Below are 19,174 nucleotides of genomic sequence, written 5' to 3' on the forward strand. Positions count from 1 at the left end.
ATCAGGAATACTTTCTAGATATCATATTTTACCCTTCACAATCTTTTGATAACTTTTGCATGTGGGAATGCCACAAAGAATTTCATTTCTTTACTGATTGCTACCTCATAGAGGGCTGTTGTTCCAACACAGGCAAAAGCCACTGCAAACTGACTTATCCTGCTTAATTTAATTAGGCAAGGGGATGCAGATGAAGTACCTCACAGGAGGATTACTTGTGTGGTTACATGTTCTGGAAAGGGTTTTGCCATCTATGTATATTAACACTAATAACAGAAACAGACACTGGCCTTTAACCATTTTGGTGAGTAGTCTCTGGTTTTCTCATGAAGCCTCCATATATGCTCTAGTAGTGTGGCAACCATATTCAGGCTAGTGGAGCTCAATCTGTCTTCACTAGCTCTAGACATGTCCAAGTCATTAACATCTGCCTGAAAACAGACTGCTCAGCGAAGTGTCTCTTGATATATTCCAATGCATCAGAGTGATACCATTTGAAACAACATGACTATTACATGTACAGATTTCTTGAACTATTATTAAGGCTATCCAGCTTGTTTTGTTTCCAAGGGATATTTAGAAAAAGATCTCCACAGAGTAGAGACCAGAACAACTATCAGAGAAAAGGAAAAGTACTAAAATGCTGCTATCAACAAACTTGGCCTTACCTAAGTATTTAGCAGTCCTTGCTCTAACAAGCTATCATCTAAGGAGTGGCAAGGTCCAATTACCTCCTAATGGACATAAAGCCAAGTAAGGTGGCCAGGCTAGTAGGACAAGAGCCACACCAGCCACAGCCATGTCTCACTGCTCCTAGGCAAGATACACAGAGGGACAGAGAGGACAGCCAGAGTGTATAGAGAACTCAGGCAAAGTTGCAGTAATTAGGCAGGCACAAGATCAAGTCAGAAAGATCAGTCTGTAGGCCAACACAGCTTACAGTTAGACACAACTATAACAGAGCTCAAGGAGGGACTGAAGGCCAGGCCAAAGCTTAAATGGGGCTCCTGCAGCCCTGGGCAGAGGCATGGGCAGAAGCCTTAGCTGAGGTTGGTTGAGGTCCTTAAGGCACAGTTTGGAGCCAACACTAACAGCTTGCTTGCACATGGCTCAAATCACTGAGCAGACACGTAACAAAAAGTTCAGTTGACATTTTGCTGCTTTTCTTTGTACCACTGCTGTATTTTTTTTCACAAACTCAAGGCCTTATTAGGAGACTTGGAAGAAAAAGTCCACAATTTTCTTCTTTTTTTTTTCCTTATTCCAACTTTGTGGAATCAGCTAATATTGCCTCAATCTCTCACATTTACATTTTCCTGCAAAAGGCATGTTTATAAGAAAGCTTTCACCAGCTTCAGTCTGGGATATATACCTTTTCCTACATTTTTTTTCCTGATATCCTCCCTATTTCTTAATCTCGAGACATTCCTGGTGTCTTTATACTTGAAACAGTAGGAAAAGATGGTACAGGCTCATCTCTGCAGTAATTCCTTAGTTATGCTTGTGGTCTAAGCTGTATGGACTACAATTTAATCAAAGAAAAAATGTCAGAAAGAAAAGAATCAGTAACAGACTCCCATTGTGCTCTTCTCTAGTTGCCACCTTCTATTCTCGCATAAGGAGAGTAGATGAAGAACACACAAGATAAAACTAGCTCAGGCTATTTTTGACCTATTTCTTTCAGCTGTTTTTGTTTGCAATATCACAAAGCTTTGGCAGCCAAGGAAAATATTCCTAGAATAGCAGTTTTCTTGCTTTGTTCTGCATCTGTTCCAAACCCATACAATTGTATTTGAATAGCTGGCCAGTCACATGCAACCATCAGACATGGCAGTGACATATGATCAGTGTTCTTTGTAAAGGACTGAGGTTTTAAAGATGTACACAGATGTATGCATCTTGGTCCTAGGGGCACAGATTCAGATTTAAACCATACTTTTTATTTTTCTTGAGTTGAGCTTTCTACTGGCAACAAAGAACAAACAAGTACTCATTATATCAAAATTAAGAAAATGGAAGTACTCACAGAAAAGAATCTCCTGGTGGTGTTGCTAGCCCAGAACCAGGGGATATATATCATCACTATGATGCATGTCTCTTTAGAGTTTGGAAATCATGTTTTGGTTTTTATACATATGTGTAAATTTCAGAAAAAAACTGATGAACTTCCCTACCTCCTTCTGTGTCCTCATCTACTTTGTAACCTTATATCCAGGGGTATACATAACCCAAACACCCTGCTACAATCCTGGGGCCAGCTATCTCATTCTCCTATGCTCCTTGCCTGACAACCTACAAAGTGAAGCTTCAGCCTACACCTAAAACCTTCATAAAATCTGTCTCTATGCTTAACTCTAAGAGGATGCCAAGGCTATTTTTTTTTATGTAGGAAATAACACTGACCTAAGCTAAGCTGTTAGCTGAAGTTTCCTGTAACTGTTTCCATAATTAACAGTTATATTAACATTCAGAGATTTTTATGCTCATACTGAAGGAGACCTGGATAGTATCTGCTCTCAAAAAATGTGAAAAAGCAATACTACTGGACATATCACAGTACATATCAATACTAAAGAAATGCTGAAGCAATTTTTGTGCTGAACAATGATTTTTACAAAATGTAATCAGTGTAAGGCTTTGCAGACTGCTTCACACGTTTGTCCTGATGCACGTTCCCTTGCCCCTTTTATTCTTCCTTCTGCTCACACATCAGTTTTCACCTGAAACGCTGACGTACTGGGATGGCTGACAGCCACCACAGCCCAGCTTCAAAGCTAAAAACGCCCACAAGCGAACAACACAAGAAAAAGCAGGGACTGGCTTATTTTCATCAGCTGAATAAAATGTAAAAGAACCAGGCAGAAGAGGCAGAGCAAGGACATGGCAGCACGCTGGAGTGTGAGCAGCGCTGCAGCACTCGCAGCTCCCGAAATCAGGGGTTTTTTTCACGCTGACCTCTCGCACGGGTGCGTGATCGCGCCCGGGATGCTGGAGGTTTTGCCTGACAGCTCCTTGCCCGCTCTCTCTAGGCAGCACCATTCGGCTGAGGAGATGCAGCGAGGCATATGGTAAAAATAAAGAGGGGGGAAAAAAAGAGATTAAAATGAATTTTACAAACTAAATAAAAGCAAGAACCCCGTATGTGTGCGCCCGGCCTGCGGCGGCGCCGGGCGGGAGCGGGGCGCAGCGCTCGCCCTTTAACTGGCCGCCCAGCCGGCAGGCCCGGCAGCAGCCGGCGCCTATTTATACGCGGGCGGCGGCGGGCGCTGGGTGCCTTGCGCGGGGCGGTCCTGGGAGTGGCGGCGGGGCCAGGGCCCGGACGCGGATCGGAGGCTGTCATGGACACGGTCTTCTCCTCTACGCCGGTGGGCGGGAGCCGTTCCTTCAGCCATGTCCTCGGCTCCGCCGGCGTCTCGCCGCTGACCCCGACTCGGTTGAGCCGGCTGCAGGAGAAGGAGGAGCTGCGGCAGCTCAACGACCGCCTGGCCGCCTACATCGAGCAGGTGCGGGTGCTGGAGGCCGACAAGGCGGCGCTGGCGCAGCGGCTGGCCGAGCAGGAGGCGGGCAGCGACCGGGAGCTGGGCAGCCTGCGGCTGTGCTACGAGGCGGAGCTGGCCGACGCGCGCCGGGCGCTGGACGACATCGCGATGGAGCGGGCCACGCTGCAGATGGAGCTGGGCAAGGTTGGCGAGGAGCACCGGCAGCTGCAGAGCAGGTCGGTGCCGGCCCTCCCGCCGCGCCGCCTGGCCCCGGGCAGGCCTCCCCTGGGGCTCTCGCAGGGTGCGGGGTCAGGGATGCTGCTTGCCAGCGACCGCGTGTCGAGGCGCAGTAGTCGCTGTTGTCCAAGGTCTTGGTGATGGCAGTGGTGATGTCCTAAAGACATAGCTCTGAGACGCGGGGTGTCGCGTTAGGAGGGCTCCCTGTGTCTGTTCCGAAGGTGTGCTGTAGGGATGCTGCCGAGAACCTCTGGCTGTAGTGAGTGCTGTAGGGATGCTGCCGAGAACCTCTGGCTGTAGTGAGTGCTGTAGGGATGCTGCCGAGAACCTCTGGCTGTAGTGAGTGCTGTAGGGATGCTGCCGAGAACCTCTGGCTGTAGTGAGTGCTGCTGTGCCGCTTCAGCACCGTGCTGGGATGGGCGTGCGGCTCCCTCAGAATCTGGGGTTCTGGGGGGGCTTTATGGAGATAATATTGTATGAATGCATAGCTGGCAGGGTTTGGCATTACACTATAAACACTCCAGAAAAGCATCTAGAAAGTTATGGGGAAGGGGTGTCTATGCTATATAGAATCAGCTTGTACCTGTTTTGGGGGGATTTCTAGCTCAGACATTGCCTAGAGGGGGATATGTGAAGGTAGCTCTGTAAGCAGTGTAGCTTGCCTGGTCCAGGCTGATACTGCACAGAAACTGTCCTAATGGCTTTTAGGTCTTGGTTTACATGCTGCTAGGATGAACTGCCTGTGTCAGGCTTGACTTTTCTTGCAAGTGATGTATTCTGAGCTTGGAATCATCTTGTCATCTAGTCTTGCCAAGCCTGAAACAAAGGGGTGGCCCAGTGTAAGTTCCCCCCTGAAGGAGGGAAGAAGATGAAAAGAGGCAATTAAGTGACCAATCCCAGCAAGGTTCTTTCATGGCTATATCCAGAGTGCTAATATTGCTAGCAACTTTAAAGCCCCATTGTACTGCTAAAACAGTAGAGGCTTGTGGTAATTTGGGTGTCCACGGGCCTTCTAAATCTTGTTATAAAGTTGTATAGGAGTAACTTTAGACACCAGCATTTTTTTTCTCTTAACACTTATGTGGAACAAATGCTCCTTCCTCATTGGTTCAGTAGCGTTAAGTAGCTGCTCTACTTGGGAATCAAACATGTTTTTATTTTAAGCTTCTGCTTAGAAGTTCTTGGGCTTGTCTCATTCATGCTGAGTTTTGGCTTGTAGCTCTGTTTCATAAATCTAACCAGCCACTTGAGTGGACAGTGAGGAGAGGGGTAATGCCAGTTCTAAAACTTTTCTGCTGCCTATCCTGTTTGTATAACTCCTCAGCTTTGTTTATAAAGCTTTAGGCTTGGCAGGTATGCAGTTTTCTGGACTGACTTATTTTCTTTAAAGTAACTAGGTCTTACAAGTGGTTAACTTCACAGCATGCTGCTTTCTGAAAGGACTAGACTGGAGTCCTAGCATTAATGAATGTTTTTTGTCTGGGCTGCCTAACTGCAAATGTCTCAGATGACTACTTTGAGGGTATCGTGCCCTTTATATATGCACCCTTTAAATAACCTGGAACTCTTATAGGATGGAATGTGAACAGATAACTTCCCAACAGCAGTAACCATTGGTTCTTACTAATCACTAGTAAAGTGACTTAAAGCTTCAGCAACAGTGAAGTGTGCTTGCATTTCAGCTTTTTCCCTATTGCTTAAACAGTGGTAATTGGAAGTAGGCCAAAGGCATTTTGGGGAGGAGGAGTTGTGTGTAAGCATATCAGTTGGCTGAATTCAGAGCCAGAGGAAGGTCAAAGTAACTACAGTAGCACAGCAGAGAAAAACAAGAGTAGTTTCTTTCTGCACCACTGAGGATAGATGTGCATTTTGTCACTGAACCTGATATATGTGGTAGAGCAAGCTGAAGCTGCAAGAATGAATTCTACAAGTGTTGTTTAATGTCTTCTAGTCTTGGGAAGCTGAGTTTGTTTCAAACACACCTGAACTCTTTTTGTAAAATTATATGCTAAATCTGGAGAATAAATATGTGACACCTTGATTTACAAAGAACATGATGTGCAGTGCCTGAAAGTTGCTGTTTGCAACTGATAGTCAATAAACCATGCTTAGTTCTGGAATAGTTGGCATATAGAATGTTGTAGAGTACTGTGCCTGTCTCTGCTTGCTGCATAATGATGTGAAGGGATGTTCTGAACCCTAAACTTGATTTAAGAGTAGAAAATGCCCTAGTCAGAGCTAGACTTGTTAAATTACTCTTCTTAAAGATGAAATGGCTTCCTTTGAGGAAAAAATATAGGAAACCTGAACTTGGCTGTCAGGGGCATATATCAGGAATGCAATCAGGGTCATAAAACCAGAGTTAAAACATAGATAGTAATGGAATTTCAGTCTTGGGTGTGCTTTGATGGAAAAACTTATATTATTGTAGGATGAATCAGTCAATATTTAGTGTTACTTATGTAAGATCATAATTAATGTTCACAGTAAGTGGTAGTAGTAGCAGAGATCCCAAGAAGAAAGTGACTAACACCTAGAAAATAAACCTGTAAATACTAAAAACACTACAACAGGTTATCTTGGGATTTTTTTGTTGTTAGCCTAGCGGAGTTTTTCCTAATGTCTGAGTAAAGAATGAATAATATCTGCTAGCAGAACTTTTTTTTTGGTGCCATGGTCATAAAATGAGGACCCAATCAACACATGTCACTCAAGCTAGAAAAAAGGCCTTAAGCAAGAACCTGCTGTAGCCACATGCCACAGGCCTGTGTTTGAACCAACCATACCAGCATCCCTTCCAGCAGATGTTTGTGTAACCCTTATTAAATTTCAGATAATGGAGATTCCAGAATATCACCCCAAGCAATGTGCTTCAGTGTTGAACTACTCTTAACTTCCTCTCCCTAAAGTCTAACCCAAATATTCCTCTCTGCAGTTTAACCCTGCAACTTCCCGTCTTTTCCACAGCTGACGTAGAAAACAGATTCCCTTCCTCTATGCAGCAGTCTTTCATGTGTGTAAAGGCTGTTATGTCTCTTGTCACTTTTCTCTTCTCTAGTCTAAACAACTTAGCTTTTTCCAATGTTTCTTTGCAGTCCAAGCTTTCTAGAGCTGATCACTCCTGCAGAATGGCTTTGGACTCTCTCCAACTGGCCTGCTCAGTTATCAACTGGAAAACTCATTGTATGAATTATCACAGCTTAGCCACTTGGCAGAACAGATTTTGCTAAAATAAATTGAGCACTTTTTGCAGTCTCAAATCTGAGTTTTTGAGCAGGAAGTCAGACTCTGGATAGTGGTCAGGCAGCTGCAAGGCCTTTAGGAGTTAGAGTAGTTTGGGTAGTTGTTGCCCCTTTCTCTGACAGGAATGCTCTGTGGACCCAGCACTTCTCTAGTGCAGTCCCAAGTAAAACCGGCAACTTAAAACAACCATGCTGTCTGTCCAGGTGATGCTGAGTGCTCTGTACCTGGGTATTTGCAGGAGGAACTGTCAGTTTTGTGAAAGCAGAGCCTTTTCTCGCACTAACTCCCCTGTGGTGTGAAGGAGGGAAGAGCATATGATTCTTGCTGAGGGAGGAGAGTCCCTTGCCAGAGTGCTATGAGGGAAGGTGGCTCCTGCAGTATCTCATCACCCTGTGGTGGGACCTGAGGGGCTGTAGGAGGCCAAGCCCCAGTGGGGCTGGCAAGGCCTGCTCACCAGGGCTAGGGCAGTGGCCCTCTGTGGACAGGAGGACTCCTCCCACCGTGTGTGACCAGCCAGGTGGCTGCCCTGCCTCATGTGTGACCAGCCTGGTTGCCCTGAGGCGCTGCAAGGCCTCTGTGGGGGTGGAGGTGGACTCCATGGCTGCTCCCTTGTGCTGAGGGGTATGTGGGGCTCAGAGCCCAGGCGCCACAGCAGCTGTGCATTTTGAGTGCCAACAGGCACTTTGTCTGGAAGCCAGTGGCAGCCTTTGCTGCTGAGAGGAGGCATTGGTGTGAGCAGCTTGTTCAGCGGTGGCAGGTCACTGTGGTCTGAACTTTGGCTTTGACTGTGGCTCCCTCCCTGTGGAGACAGCAGCCTGTGCCATCCCTTTCCTCTCCAGTTGGCAATGTTGTGGAAAATAGCTGGCTTCCACGTTGGATTCCCACAAAATGAGCTTGAAACTGGGTCAGAAAGCTTTCTAGTTAAACAAATGATGCTTGTCCGAGGGGCCTGTCTGGTTTGTTTTACAGCCTACCCTGTGCTTTCACCACAAGTGTTAACCAGCGTCTTTTCTGTTTCAGTTCTACCACAGACCCCTGTGAAGGTAAACACATTAAAATCAAACCTTCTTCCTCACCAGCTGGAACTTATGAGTGTAAAACTTTCACTTGTAGGAATTCAAAACAAGAAGCTGATTTAAACCTGGTGCAGGCTCAGATGAGAGACCTTGATGCTCAACTGCATGCGAAAGAAGCTGACTTGGCAACGGCTTTGAATGAGAACCGAAGTTTGGAGAATGACCTCCGTGAATTAAAAGATGAAGTAGTAACTGTAAGACTTGTTCCCAGAACTTCCACCTTGTTTTTCCCAAAGCTTTTGCTTTTTTTTCCCCCTGTAATTAGTTACTGAGATTTCAAAGCAGAGAGAGAGACTTATCTATAGCAATGATAGGTGGACAAAAATATTTCTGCAGTTGTACTGGAAGCCAACACTACTGATAGCCAGTCCATGAAAATTTCCACCTGTTGTAGGTACCTTTAGTCTGTGGCCACAGTATGTACTGTTTCTTGTTCTCAGGACAAAGCCAATTGAAATGTGTTTGTACTGCCATGGCCCCTGTAGCATTCTCTAATGTCAGCAAAAGAGCCTGCTTTGCTGTGCTTAAATCTAGGTAGAAAAAGGTCTACTAAAATGAGTACTGCTTGAGTCACTACTCTGTTACTGCATTTCTAAGAGCACAGCATTTGTGTCTTCATGCTTTAATGTAATAATTGAATAAGCTAATTTCAAGTCTTTAGGTTGAAAATTTAACAAAACTTCAAAACAACAGACTTGTGTCATTAAAGCAGCACATTCCAACACTGGGAATGTATAATAGTTTGTCAACATAGGCTACATTTGTAGGACTTCTTGTTAAGCATCAAAAAAAGCCCCTGGAAATTAGGGAGAAGTTTGGAATACGTAGTGTAGTGAAGGGGAGTAATGTATATAGTTGGTACAATTGATTTACCAGAAGTCTAATTGAAGGGTCAAACTTAGCTGGTGGAAATAAGGGTTGCTCTATATTTACCTTGTGGGATGTCTGTGCTAAGTAACAATTAAATAGGATTCTTTGTTGCTAATGTGCTGGATCCCACTGAAATAAGAAATCAGAGTAACTCTGCTTGAGGAGAGTGGTTTGATTGCTGTGGGAATGAAGTTGAATGACCTATAATAAATTGATTTGCTTTGAAAAATGACCTTGTAATTATGATTACTGTCTGTTCTAGCTGACGCTGTCATTGGAAGACACTAAAAAGCATCTTCACAGTGAAATGTTGAGGAGAATGGACCTGGAAAATCACACAAAAAATTTCCAGGAAGAAATGACGTTCCAGAAGCGCCTTTATGAAGATGTATGTTTTAGCTTATTAATAGGGATTTTTTTTTTTGGTGTCTATGATTCCTGGATGCAGTTAAAAGCAATGTTAAGATGTACTTTATCCTTAAAAAGGTAACTAGATGAGTCAATCTATGCCAGTTCACCAGACAATAAAATCAACTTAACTAGGAAGACTTGAAGGAAGTATGCAACCCCATGTTAACCAGCATAGTACCAATAGGTATTTGGAATATGAGAATTTTCTAAGGCTGTACTTCTGAAGGTAACTGCAGTCCCTATATGTTACTTTGTGTAACTGGAAGTGCATATATTACAGTTAAATGATTCCAGATGTCTACTAGAAGCCTAAAATAATCAAAGAAGTTAAATCTCCTTTAATAAGCAACTTATATTGCCTACTTCCTTAACACTTATCAAAGGTGTCTGGTAACCTTTGTGTGAGAAGTCAGAACACAGAACTAAAAACATGTGAATGTAAACCAACTTCCTTCTGACTGGAAGGGATCTCAAAGTGTGTGGTTTAAGTGATAGAATTACAATTTCTCTAAGAATAACCAACTGCTATTTCTTTTTTAATAAGAGTATGTGAAGTGCTTAAAGAAAAGCAGTTTTAAGTAAAGCAAAGAAATCCATCTAGTTTTAAAATTAAATACAGACTACTGTGTTTATTAGTTTAAGCAATGCTGGCAGTGTGGTAGCAAAAAAACCTAGTGCAGCTAGCAAGGTGGAAGTACCTGACCTAATGGCTGAATCTAAGATCTGAATAAAAATGAATTACCATGCACTCAGTGATAAATCTGCTTTAGGATTGAATGACTAGTTAAGCTGGTACAGAAAGTCCTGTTTCAAATCAGTCTGTATTGGCTTGCATGTTCTGAGAAATTTCTTCTTCTCCTAGGAGCTCAAGGAGGCAAAAAGAACTTATGAGAGCAGGATAGTAGAAATGGAATCTGGCCAGCAAAAAGAGTTTGAGAGCAAGCTCTTGGATTTTCTGCAGGAGCTCAGAAAAGAACAAGAACAACAAATTGAAAGATACAAAGAGGAGCTGGAGCGAACATTCAGAGCAAAAGTGAGTCTGTAAAAAGATGCCAGTAAAACAGGAACGGAATTTCTTTGCACCTTGATATGATTGAAGTCATAGTAGCGTAAATACCTGACTGCTGGAGCCCTTGCATTCAGTGAAGAGCTTCTTGGCAAAAGTTGGTATGAGTTTTACAGCACTGTGAAATTTGCTGGCAGAACTTCTCCAGCTACTTGGTCCCAAAGAAAACCGGTTTGAGGCATAAAAACTGTCCCTTTGGGTAGTAGATTAGCAATGGCAACTTGAATAAAGTTGACTGCAATTCAGATTTCTGACAAATTCAGGACCCATACGTGCTATTTGTATTAAGCAATTTCTCTATTCTTGAATAAAACTTGATCTACTGATTTAACTAAAATATTTGAAGTAAGGTGTTCTTACAGTTCTATAAGAGCACTTCTAAATGTATGAGTGCAAATGTTCCTTCACAGTCTTTAGTACTGGATAAAGGAGAAGGTGGCTGTGGAAGTAGCTTGACAATTTGTGTTCCAGATCTGGTCTGTCGCCTCTTTCCCAGCATTAGCCACACATACAGGAAAAAAGTAACACTTTAAGCTTCTACTCTTGGTAGGTGAGATCCCAGAGGTTTCTGAGTTGGTTGCAGGGTATAGTATTAAGTTTTCCTTAATACTCAGTGCTGAATCACATGCTCTGCTGCTCCTCTCAACAAATGTGTGTTCTTCTGGCTTTCCCTATACTCCAACCTACATTCTCTTAATTCTTTTGGATGCTTCTGTCCACGTTTCCACTGGAAATTCTGTGAGTGCCTCTTGTAGAAGCATGGTTCTACTTCATCCTTTTTTGGAACATATCAAGATTGAATTGCTAGAGAAATATCTCAGTGCTGCTTGTAATGATGCAGGAAATGTTTAGTAATAGAAATTTTGGGGAAAAGCAATAGGTTGATAAGCACATTTAATATCCTGTAGCCCCATGCTTTGACATCCGATTTCTAAACATCCTCCATTGTTACTGCTGACTTTCTGACACGAATGTCAAATTTATGTAAGCCTCCCTGAAAAGCAATGAAAAATTTTGACCTGGACTTTATTGGTATCTGTACTCTGAAGTAAAATGCTAACTGTTGGCAGGTATAACAGCTAGAAATCCCTTGAATATCCTTATTTAAAGTATATGGTCATAAGCAATGTGTTATTAACAGTGACTTATCCATAGATAGAGAACGCCCAGCTATCTGCAGCAAGAAATAGTGACCTTGCCAGCGCTGCTCAGGAGGAGCTAGTGGAAACAAAGCTGAGACTTGATACTCTGACATCTCAAGTTAATCAGTTTCACAGCCAGGTACTGTATTTATCTGTATAACCTTTAAATTATTTTAGATACCTAATTCAAAATATTGGCCTCTCCTCTCTAATCTTCAATTCGTTTGATTGACTTTTCCATTCCCTTAACTTTAGAACTCTGCTTTGGAGGACAGAATAAGGGAGCTACAGAAGATGCTGGATTATGATCGTGATCTCCATCAAAAGCGTATAACTGAAAAAGAAAAAGAAATAGCCCAAGCCCAAAAGAAAGCACAAGCACAGTTGGAAGAATATGAGAGTCTCTTAGATGTGAAACTTGCTCTAGACTTGGAAATAAGTACATACAGGACGATGCTGGAAGGAGAGGAAGAGAGGTAGGCTATGACAAGATCTTCCCATTGAGAATTTGCTTAATGCAAGGTCTCTATACTAACCATGTGTTCTTCAGAAAGTGGGAGGAGACTAAAAATCTTGTCATTAGTGCCATTATTGAAGCACACATTCTGTAAATGGTGTTTATATGCCATATCATCAGGTGGTGTAGTAAGATGAAGTAACTTGATAAACTACCTGATGAAGTCTAAAGTTCTGTTAGACATCCTTTAACTTTCTTGAAGCTTTGTGCTAGATCCCAGTGATAAAGCAGAGACACTGCTCAAGTTACATGAATGAAACTGGGAAATTGTACTGGTTGCCAACTCTCCAGACACCGCTTGGTGAGAACAACATGAACTCTACATACGTGCTAATAAGGGTCAAAAACTTAAAGTACTTCTGGTAAAGATTGTCTGTATGGACTTTAAAGGAATACTTACTGTAGTTTTTGATCTTTCATATCAATGTAAGTTTGCTTTGAACTCTAGGGCTGGGGCTGTCTTCCAGATTTAGCAAGCTACTGAGCTACTCCTGCCAGTAAAAAGTCTTCCATTCAAGACTCTGTGGAAAGTTTGGATAGATATAAGAAGCTATTAGACTTGGTTATAGTAGGAGGACAGGAGTGAGAAGAAGCAGGCACATCAGATATTCAAGTGGATGTTATCTGACTCCCTTCTAGGTTAAATCTGTCACCCAGTCCACCTTCACACAGCACCGCAACTCAAGCACCAAGTCAAGGGCGTCGGTTTCTGCGTGGGAAAAGGAAAATGAGAGAAGCCAAAAAGAGAGGGCATAGTGCTGGATTTACTACTCTTCACCATGCTTCAAGTTCTGGAAATATATCTATTGAAGAAATCGATGAAGATGGGAAATTTGTCAGACTTAAAAACAACTCTGATGAGGTACTTCAGTTACTCAGGTCTGCGTGGCCTTCACTGCATAGCATGACTGCATGTGAACTGACTTGTAGCTTAGGGACAGGTGATGATAGGAAGAATGAAGAGAGAGGGAAAAGTACTGCCCAAAAAATAAAAAGTGAGGGCTTCTTGATTGTTAAGAGAAGACCAGAGACAGAGCTTTAAATTAATTTTTGGTACTGCAGGTGTTGTTCAGAGGGCTGTCTGGCAGGTACTTTTGTGAGGAGGTGCACTGGGTTCTGATGCAGAAATCTAAGACCTTCAGGTGTTTCTCATCAGATTCAGGCTAGCACTACCAGAAGTACTACTTATCCTCGATGAATTCAATCAAGTACTCAGTAAATTGGATAGTGACAGCTTATTACTTAAATGCTTAAAACAGATAAAAGGTTGCTGACAGTGTCTAACTCATGCAGATGATTTACCTGACCAACTAAATTCTTTCACTAGTTCAGTCTGTAAATCAAAAGTTATTAGAATTAATCCTCAGAGCTTTGAAACTTCTTGCTGATAGCTTAGCCCCTTTTGCATGAAATGCCTTAAACCTTCACAGGCCACTTATGCATATGGCCCAAGTTAGTAAGTGACAAAATTCACTTATGAGAATCTCCTTGGTGAAAAGCACAATGATCCTGCTTCAGCAGGAAGCAAGAATAGGTGTGCCTAAATATGTGGCACTGAGATTAACCTGAAGGAAGTACAGGGAAAAATCATAGGGAGGCTTTAATAGAAACTTGAAGACTCTCAAAATTCATCAGGTTCTCATATGCTACAGGAGTGGAACTAAAACTAACCCCCGAGTCTGGAAAGAACCTTGCATCTGGTATGAGATGATGGTGGTCTGTAATGCTGACAAATTTCTTGTCCCACAGGATCAACTGCTACATGGATGGGTGTTAAGACGACATCTCGGAAATGTGTCAGATGCAATGTACAAATTTCCTTCACGGTTCACTCTTCAGGCAGGCCAAGTAGTTACAGTAGGTAGAGGCTTTGTAAAACTTCCTCATAGCTCTGTTCTTATGTTAAATGGCAAGATATTAATGTAATAAGGAAAACTAAATTGATACTGTAAGTGCCTCGAACTAAAATGCTTATTTTGTGTGGAGAGATGGGAAAAGTTATTGCAGCAACTTGATCTGAAATATCAATTAAGTTTTCTTTAAAGCTAGATCTTGGGTTGAATTTGGATCATTCCAGAACAAGAGGTCCTGCTGTCATGAACAGAATAAATATATTCTAGTTTATTCCTAGGATTTCCCATACTCCTGTGATTTGTTAAAAGTTGGACAAGGACTTACACTGTTGTTAAAAGCTTTAGTCCACTACAGTTCAGCAATACTGAGCTCACAGTTTATAGTAGTAAGCTAAATATTAGCTCAAATCATGATGACAACATTTCAATAGTGATCAAAGAGCCTAACTCTACACTCAGTACTCCAGACTCTGTGAGCTTTCTCAAGAGACCTGAGAGTGACCCCAGGCTGGAGGTGATCTTGTATACACAAATTGTTGCCTCTTGCTCAAATGGTATGTGTCTCCAGGCTAGGCTACCTCTGCATCACATAGAAGCTGTTAACAGGTTTTTTCTGCATTGTTTTACAGTCTTCAGTTAAAAACACAAAACACCCTCCATTACCATCATTCTTGCTAGTCCTGAAAAGAACTAACTTCCAAGATATGACATTTCAGTTCCTGTTAGTGGACATCTTTGGTGTTGGAGTAGTTATATGTGTTAGACTGAATACTATTGTAACTACTAGTAAGGTTCTTCAGAAGCTCTCTCTAAATCTGTTGCAGATCTGGGGTGCAGCTGCTGGTGTAAGTCCAGGTCCTAGTGATCTGGTCTGGAAATCTCAGAAGTCATGGGGGTCTGGGGCTAGTATTGATGTTACACTCATTACAGATGATGGTGAGGTAAGTGAGGACAGTAGAAGCTATTTACTAATATTAAACTTCTTTGTGCTGTACTTCTTGAGAGTTCTTGGTGGTAATTCAATTCTGTTCTAGGAGCTTGCAGAAAGGAAGATAATGCAAGTTCCCAGAGAAGAAGAAAGTGGTGAGCAAGATGACGATTATGAAGAAATAAGTGAAAGTGAAATGGAGTTTCCATCTCAGGTAAGCTGCCTGAAGTTTAAATACATGCTGTCAACGGTCATTTCTCTTCATAACTGTATGAGAATACTTCCCCAAGTACTACCTATATCCTACAACTCTTAATATTTTTCTTGATGTCAGACAAAAAGAAGAAGAAAAAAGAAATGTTGTTTGGTTTCATGATAGTGGTTCCTGTGAGCATCCTTAAGCAGGTGAAATGGTGAGAATCACGCTTGTCATCTCATACAAAATTTGCTTCATTAATAGTGCTACAGTCTCTTGTTTCATGTAGGATGTAGCTTGCATGGCTTTGCATCAGAAGTGCAATTGATCTGCTTGTTCTGATTGAATATGATCAAATAGTAGCATTAATTGTTTGGTCTTTTATTACTGACATACTAAAAAATACCAACTTTAATATCTATTCCATATAGACGTGTGACTATGAACGAACTTAAAAGGTGTCACCCCAAGAGCAGGATGCAAATACTAACCAGAAATACCTTACTTCTGTGGGATGAGGTGACTTATCTGACACTCTGAAGTGTCCTTGACTTGCTCTTAAGATAACTTGAAGTCACACTGAAGAAACCTAATATTTCCACTCAGAAGTATTAAAAGCCTGAAATCCAAGTCCTTAGTGTATTGATTGCAAAATTCAAGCATGAGTTTGAGGCATTTGTTACAGCTCACCCTAAGCAACTACTTAGTTACTTTGCCCAGCAAAATAAGAATCTCAGCATTGTTTCAGTCAGAAACACTCTTGTCAATACTTTCAAGTGGAATTTTGGCATAGATGCAGGTCATGCTAATGCAGTTAATGTATTTAAATAGAATAAACATCTTCTGTATTTGCCCTGTGAAATATTCTCTAGCCCTTCTTGACTGGCTATTACATATCTGAACTTCTGCTTATCAGAAAGTCCTAGTGTACTTTGATATACTAGTAGCAGGTATCTTTGATGGCTCAAGTAGTCAAAAACAGAAGTAATACAAGGGCTTTAATCTGGCTAACTGAACAATTATGGACTATACTTGACTCTTGATTTGTTTGACTTGAAATAACACTGTCCCCTGTGCCAAGTCCCCAAGGCTGTAAGTGTAAGGGGATATCTAGCTAAAAATTCATTCTCTCTCCTGCTGACACAACTTACCAGGCTACCACAGTTCTCTCTAAAAATGATCCTACACAATGACAAGGAAGATGTGCATCTTACTGCAGCAGGTCTTAATGCCACCACCATTTTCTAGATGCTTTTATACTATACCTGTCTAAAAACTTACTGTCTTTCTGAAGCAAATGTCCTAAGAATAGGCAGCTACTGCCTGCTGTTTGGTTCTTTTCCGTGTCCTGGATAAGTACAAGGATAAGTATCTGGATAAGTATCTGGTACTGTATCTTACCATCTGTCTCAAAGGATGTTTATCAGTCTCCTGACTTCCATGTGTGTTCTTGTAGTATTTTTCAGTCTCTGACTGAAGCAGGCTAAGACTGTTAATTAGGCTATTGAGAAAGGTTCCATAATGCTGTTCTGGCCTTCGGGCTCTTAATGCACAGCATGCTCCAAAATGGCTGAAGTAACACCAGGGGAAGCTTTAGGTTGATGAAGAGACTTGCCAATACAAGCTGCTTCTCATGTTCAGGGTAGGGCCTCAAGTGTAGGGGTTTTTAAGGCTCTTTATTTGATTTGACTAGTAACACGGCTCATCTGGCAATCAATGATAGAAAGCACAAGTAACTTTTTTCCTTACATTTCATATGTTTCATCCCCAACTTTACAATACAGTTGTGTGCCATTTATGGCAAGAATCACTTCTAATATGCCCATCCAAGTGTTAATGTCACTTCTGTCTGAAATCCTTTCAAACTTTTGTCATTGGTACCTATGTGCTTCTGCGTAAGCAGTACTGAAATCATGTCAGCTTAGTAAAAAACAGGTAACCTCTTGCATGCAGTAAATTGAAGCAAAGAAAATGTGCTGTGCTTTAAAGGAAGGTGGGGGTTCTGTAACTTTTGCTTCTGCTTTTACCATCCTAACTAAGGCAGCATGAATCTGCATGCCAGATAACTATACTAGATGGGTTGGGGAGAAAGAAACAAGTTTTTAAAGAACCCAAGTCCATGCAATACATGAGCCTATGCCTTTCTTAATAAAAGGCTCTCAAGCTATCTGTCAGTATCTCAGTTCTGAAACATCAAAAGTTAAGAGTCTCCCTCTCTTGAAAACCTGTTTTGCTTTATTAACATGTAAATCTCCAAAACACTAAAAACACCTAAAGCAACATGTGCTTCTCTAAGGATCAAGTAGGTGACCGGCAATAAATACTAATTTTCTACACATGCTCATTAGCCTAATGCCTTCATGTTTATTTTTGCAGCAACATGAGGATCCTAGATGCTCTGTCATGTAATGTGGAGAAAGATGGTCATCTGGAAACATGTCTCAGTCCCTGGGGATATAGACTACATGTGTTTTGGTATCTTCTGCAATATCTGGAACTTGGAGTTCCCATTTCTCATCTGACCTCTTTGTAAGAAGCATTGTCTGTAAGATGACAGTTCCTACCTTCTGATACTGGACCCTGTCCTTGGATTCAGTGATATAAAAAGCAGTAGAATCCAAGGTCCATGTGAAGTTCTTTTTACTATAACACAAGGATTCATTTTCCAGGACCTGCTGAAACAGGAGGGTACACAGTTTACAAAGCTTATATGCTCTAGTAGGATGCTAAGTGCTTGAGTATGAGCATGAGGCTGCCTCAGCTTTCTCATTACTCTGATACAGTGTTTCTCCAGAGGTAATCTTGTTTCAAATCTGCATGGAGAAACTCTGGGCCAGACCATGCCCTACCTTGCACATCGAGCAATTCTGAACTTTACTCAGTAAAACACTATCCTGAAGAGTGCTGAGTGTTTGAAATATTTCCTGCTTGGATCATGGTGCTGAAATACATGACACTGGTCTAGATCACTTGCTAGAGAACTTCCTAGAGCTAAACATTTTACAATTAAGAGCAAGTTGTAAAAAAATATTATTAAATGTACAGTTTTGGTATTGTAGCACCTGGAAATATACCCATGTCAGTATTGTATCTTCCTAGATAAGGCTAACACAGCTAAGCTGTCATACACAAACTTGGACAGATGTATCCTGTAAATGTGAAAACACACCTCATTCCAACAGAGAAAGTACTGTAACTAGCAATATTATGACTCTGTTTGAATGGTCTCAAGCCAGCTTTCCAAGGGGCTCAAAAACACATGCTGAAACAAATCAAAACTAGAATGCAGCAACTGCAGTGAAATGCATAAAAAATCTGCTCTTCAAGTCCTCCTCTTGTAAAGCTGGGTGCAGTCTGCAGTACTGCTTTGTGAATGTAATGGGGCAGGTGGGGGAAACACTGTCTGTTGGCCAGTATGTAGTTTAATGTAACTCAAGTAGCTCTATAGTCCATGTAAAGCCTGACCCATAACCCTCTGAAACTAGGCCATCAGCCACTGAGGCTACTGTGTTCAATGATTCTTAGTCTCTTCTTACTACACTGCTTACCTGCTGGCTCTCTGGTAATGAAAAGGCCTTGATGAGCCACATAGTACACTTCTGTTTAAGAGCAGGAGGGGATGAGCTGAGTGCAAATTTCTCCAAATGCTGGAGTAGGTTTTTGACTGTCTCTTATGTTGCCAAAGTATTCAGTTCTGCATTTAAGACTAGTTCTGTGTTAGGATGCAGTTGTTAAAGCAAAAGGCTTTCCTTACACTAGCTTAAACTCTCTGGTTGTTTAAAAAGCCTAGTTTTGAGGGATCAAGAGTCAATGCTAGTTTAATACTTGCATTTTAGCAGATCTGAATTCTTGTAACTTACAGCACTCAAACAGCTGCTGCTCTAACCTTGCTCTATTTATCTTTATTTCTTAAACTTTTTGACTAATAAAGATATTTTTCATGTCTATAAAAGCAGTCTTGGACTTCAGTACTTGCAGATGAATAAAGTTCTGTTTGCTCATAGATCTTAGAGTGGCTTAAAATAATTTGAAGCAGTAAAATGCGTGAGTTCAGGGATGATTCCCTATAGGTTGAAAAAGCCTTCAGCCACCTGGTATGGCCCTGCTGCTATTTATCACTCGGTTCTTCAACTGAAGCTGTGCTGCTGTGAACTTA

The 19,174-nt window shown here is 41.8% G+C and overlaps 1 protein-coding gene across 3 annotated transcripts; it reads left to right on the forward strand.

Moving 5' to 3' along the window:
- The first annotated feature begins 3,315 nt into the window (after window positions 1-3,315).
- On the forward strand, window positions 3,316-18,904 carry LOC104562130 (lamin-L(III)). 3 transcript variants are annotated; one of them, XM_062000546.1, is made up of 12 exons: window positions 3,316-3,715; window positions 8,073-8,229; window positions 9,168-9,293; window positions 10,179-10,349; window positions 11,538-11,663; window positions 11,780-12,000; window positions 12,681-12,903; window positions 13,791-13,898; window positions 14,719-14,835; window positions 14,929-15,036; window positions 15,157-15,235; window positions 17,395-18,904. In XM_062000546.1, the coding sequence occupies exons 1-11, from the start codon at window positions 3,339-3,341 to the stop codon at window positions 15,196-15,198; spliced, it is 1,776 nt and encodes a 591-aa protein (XP_061856530.1). In that variant the 5' UTR covers window positions 3,316-3,338; the 3' UTR covers window positions 15,199-15,235; window positions 17,395-18,904. The 3 variants fall into 3 exon arrangements, with proteins under 3 accessions (XP_061856530.1, XP_061856531.1, XP_061856532.1); XM_062000547.1 differs by lacking the exon at window positions 15,157-15,235; XM_062000548.1 differs by lacking the exons at window positions 14,929-15,036; window positions 15,157-15,235; window positions 17,395-18,904 and having other exon boundaries at window positions 13,791-13,902; window positions 14,719-14,829.
- The last annotated feature ends 270 nt before the right edge of the window (window positions 18,905-19,174 follow it).

Source organism: Colius striatus, chromosome 7, assembly GCF_028858725.1.
Source record: "Colius striatus isolate bColStr4 chromosome 7, bColStr4.1.hap1, whole genome shotgun sequence".
NCBI lineage: Eukaryota > Metazoa > Chordata > Aves > Coliiformes > Coliidae > Colius > Colius striatus.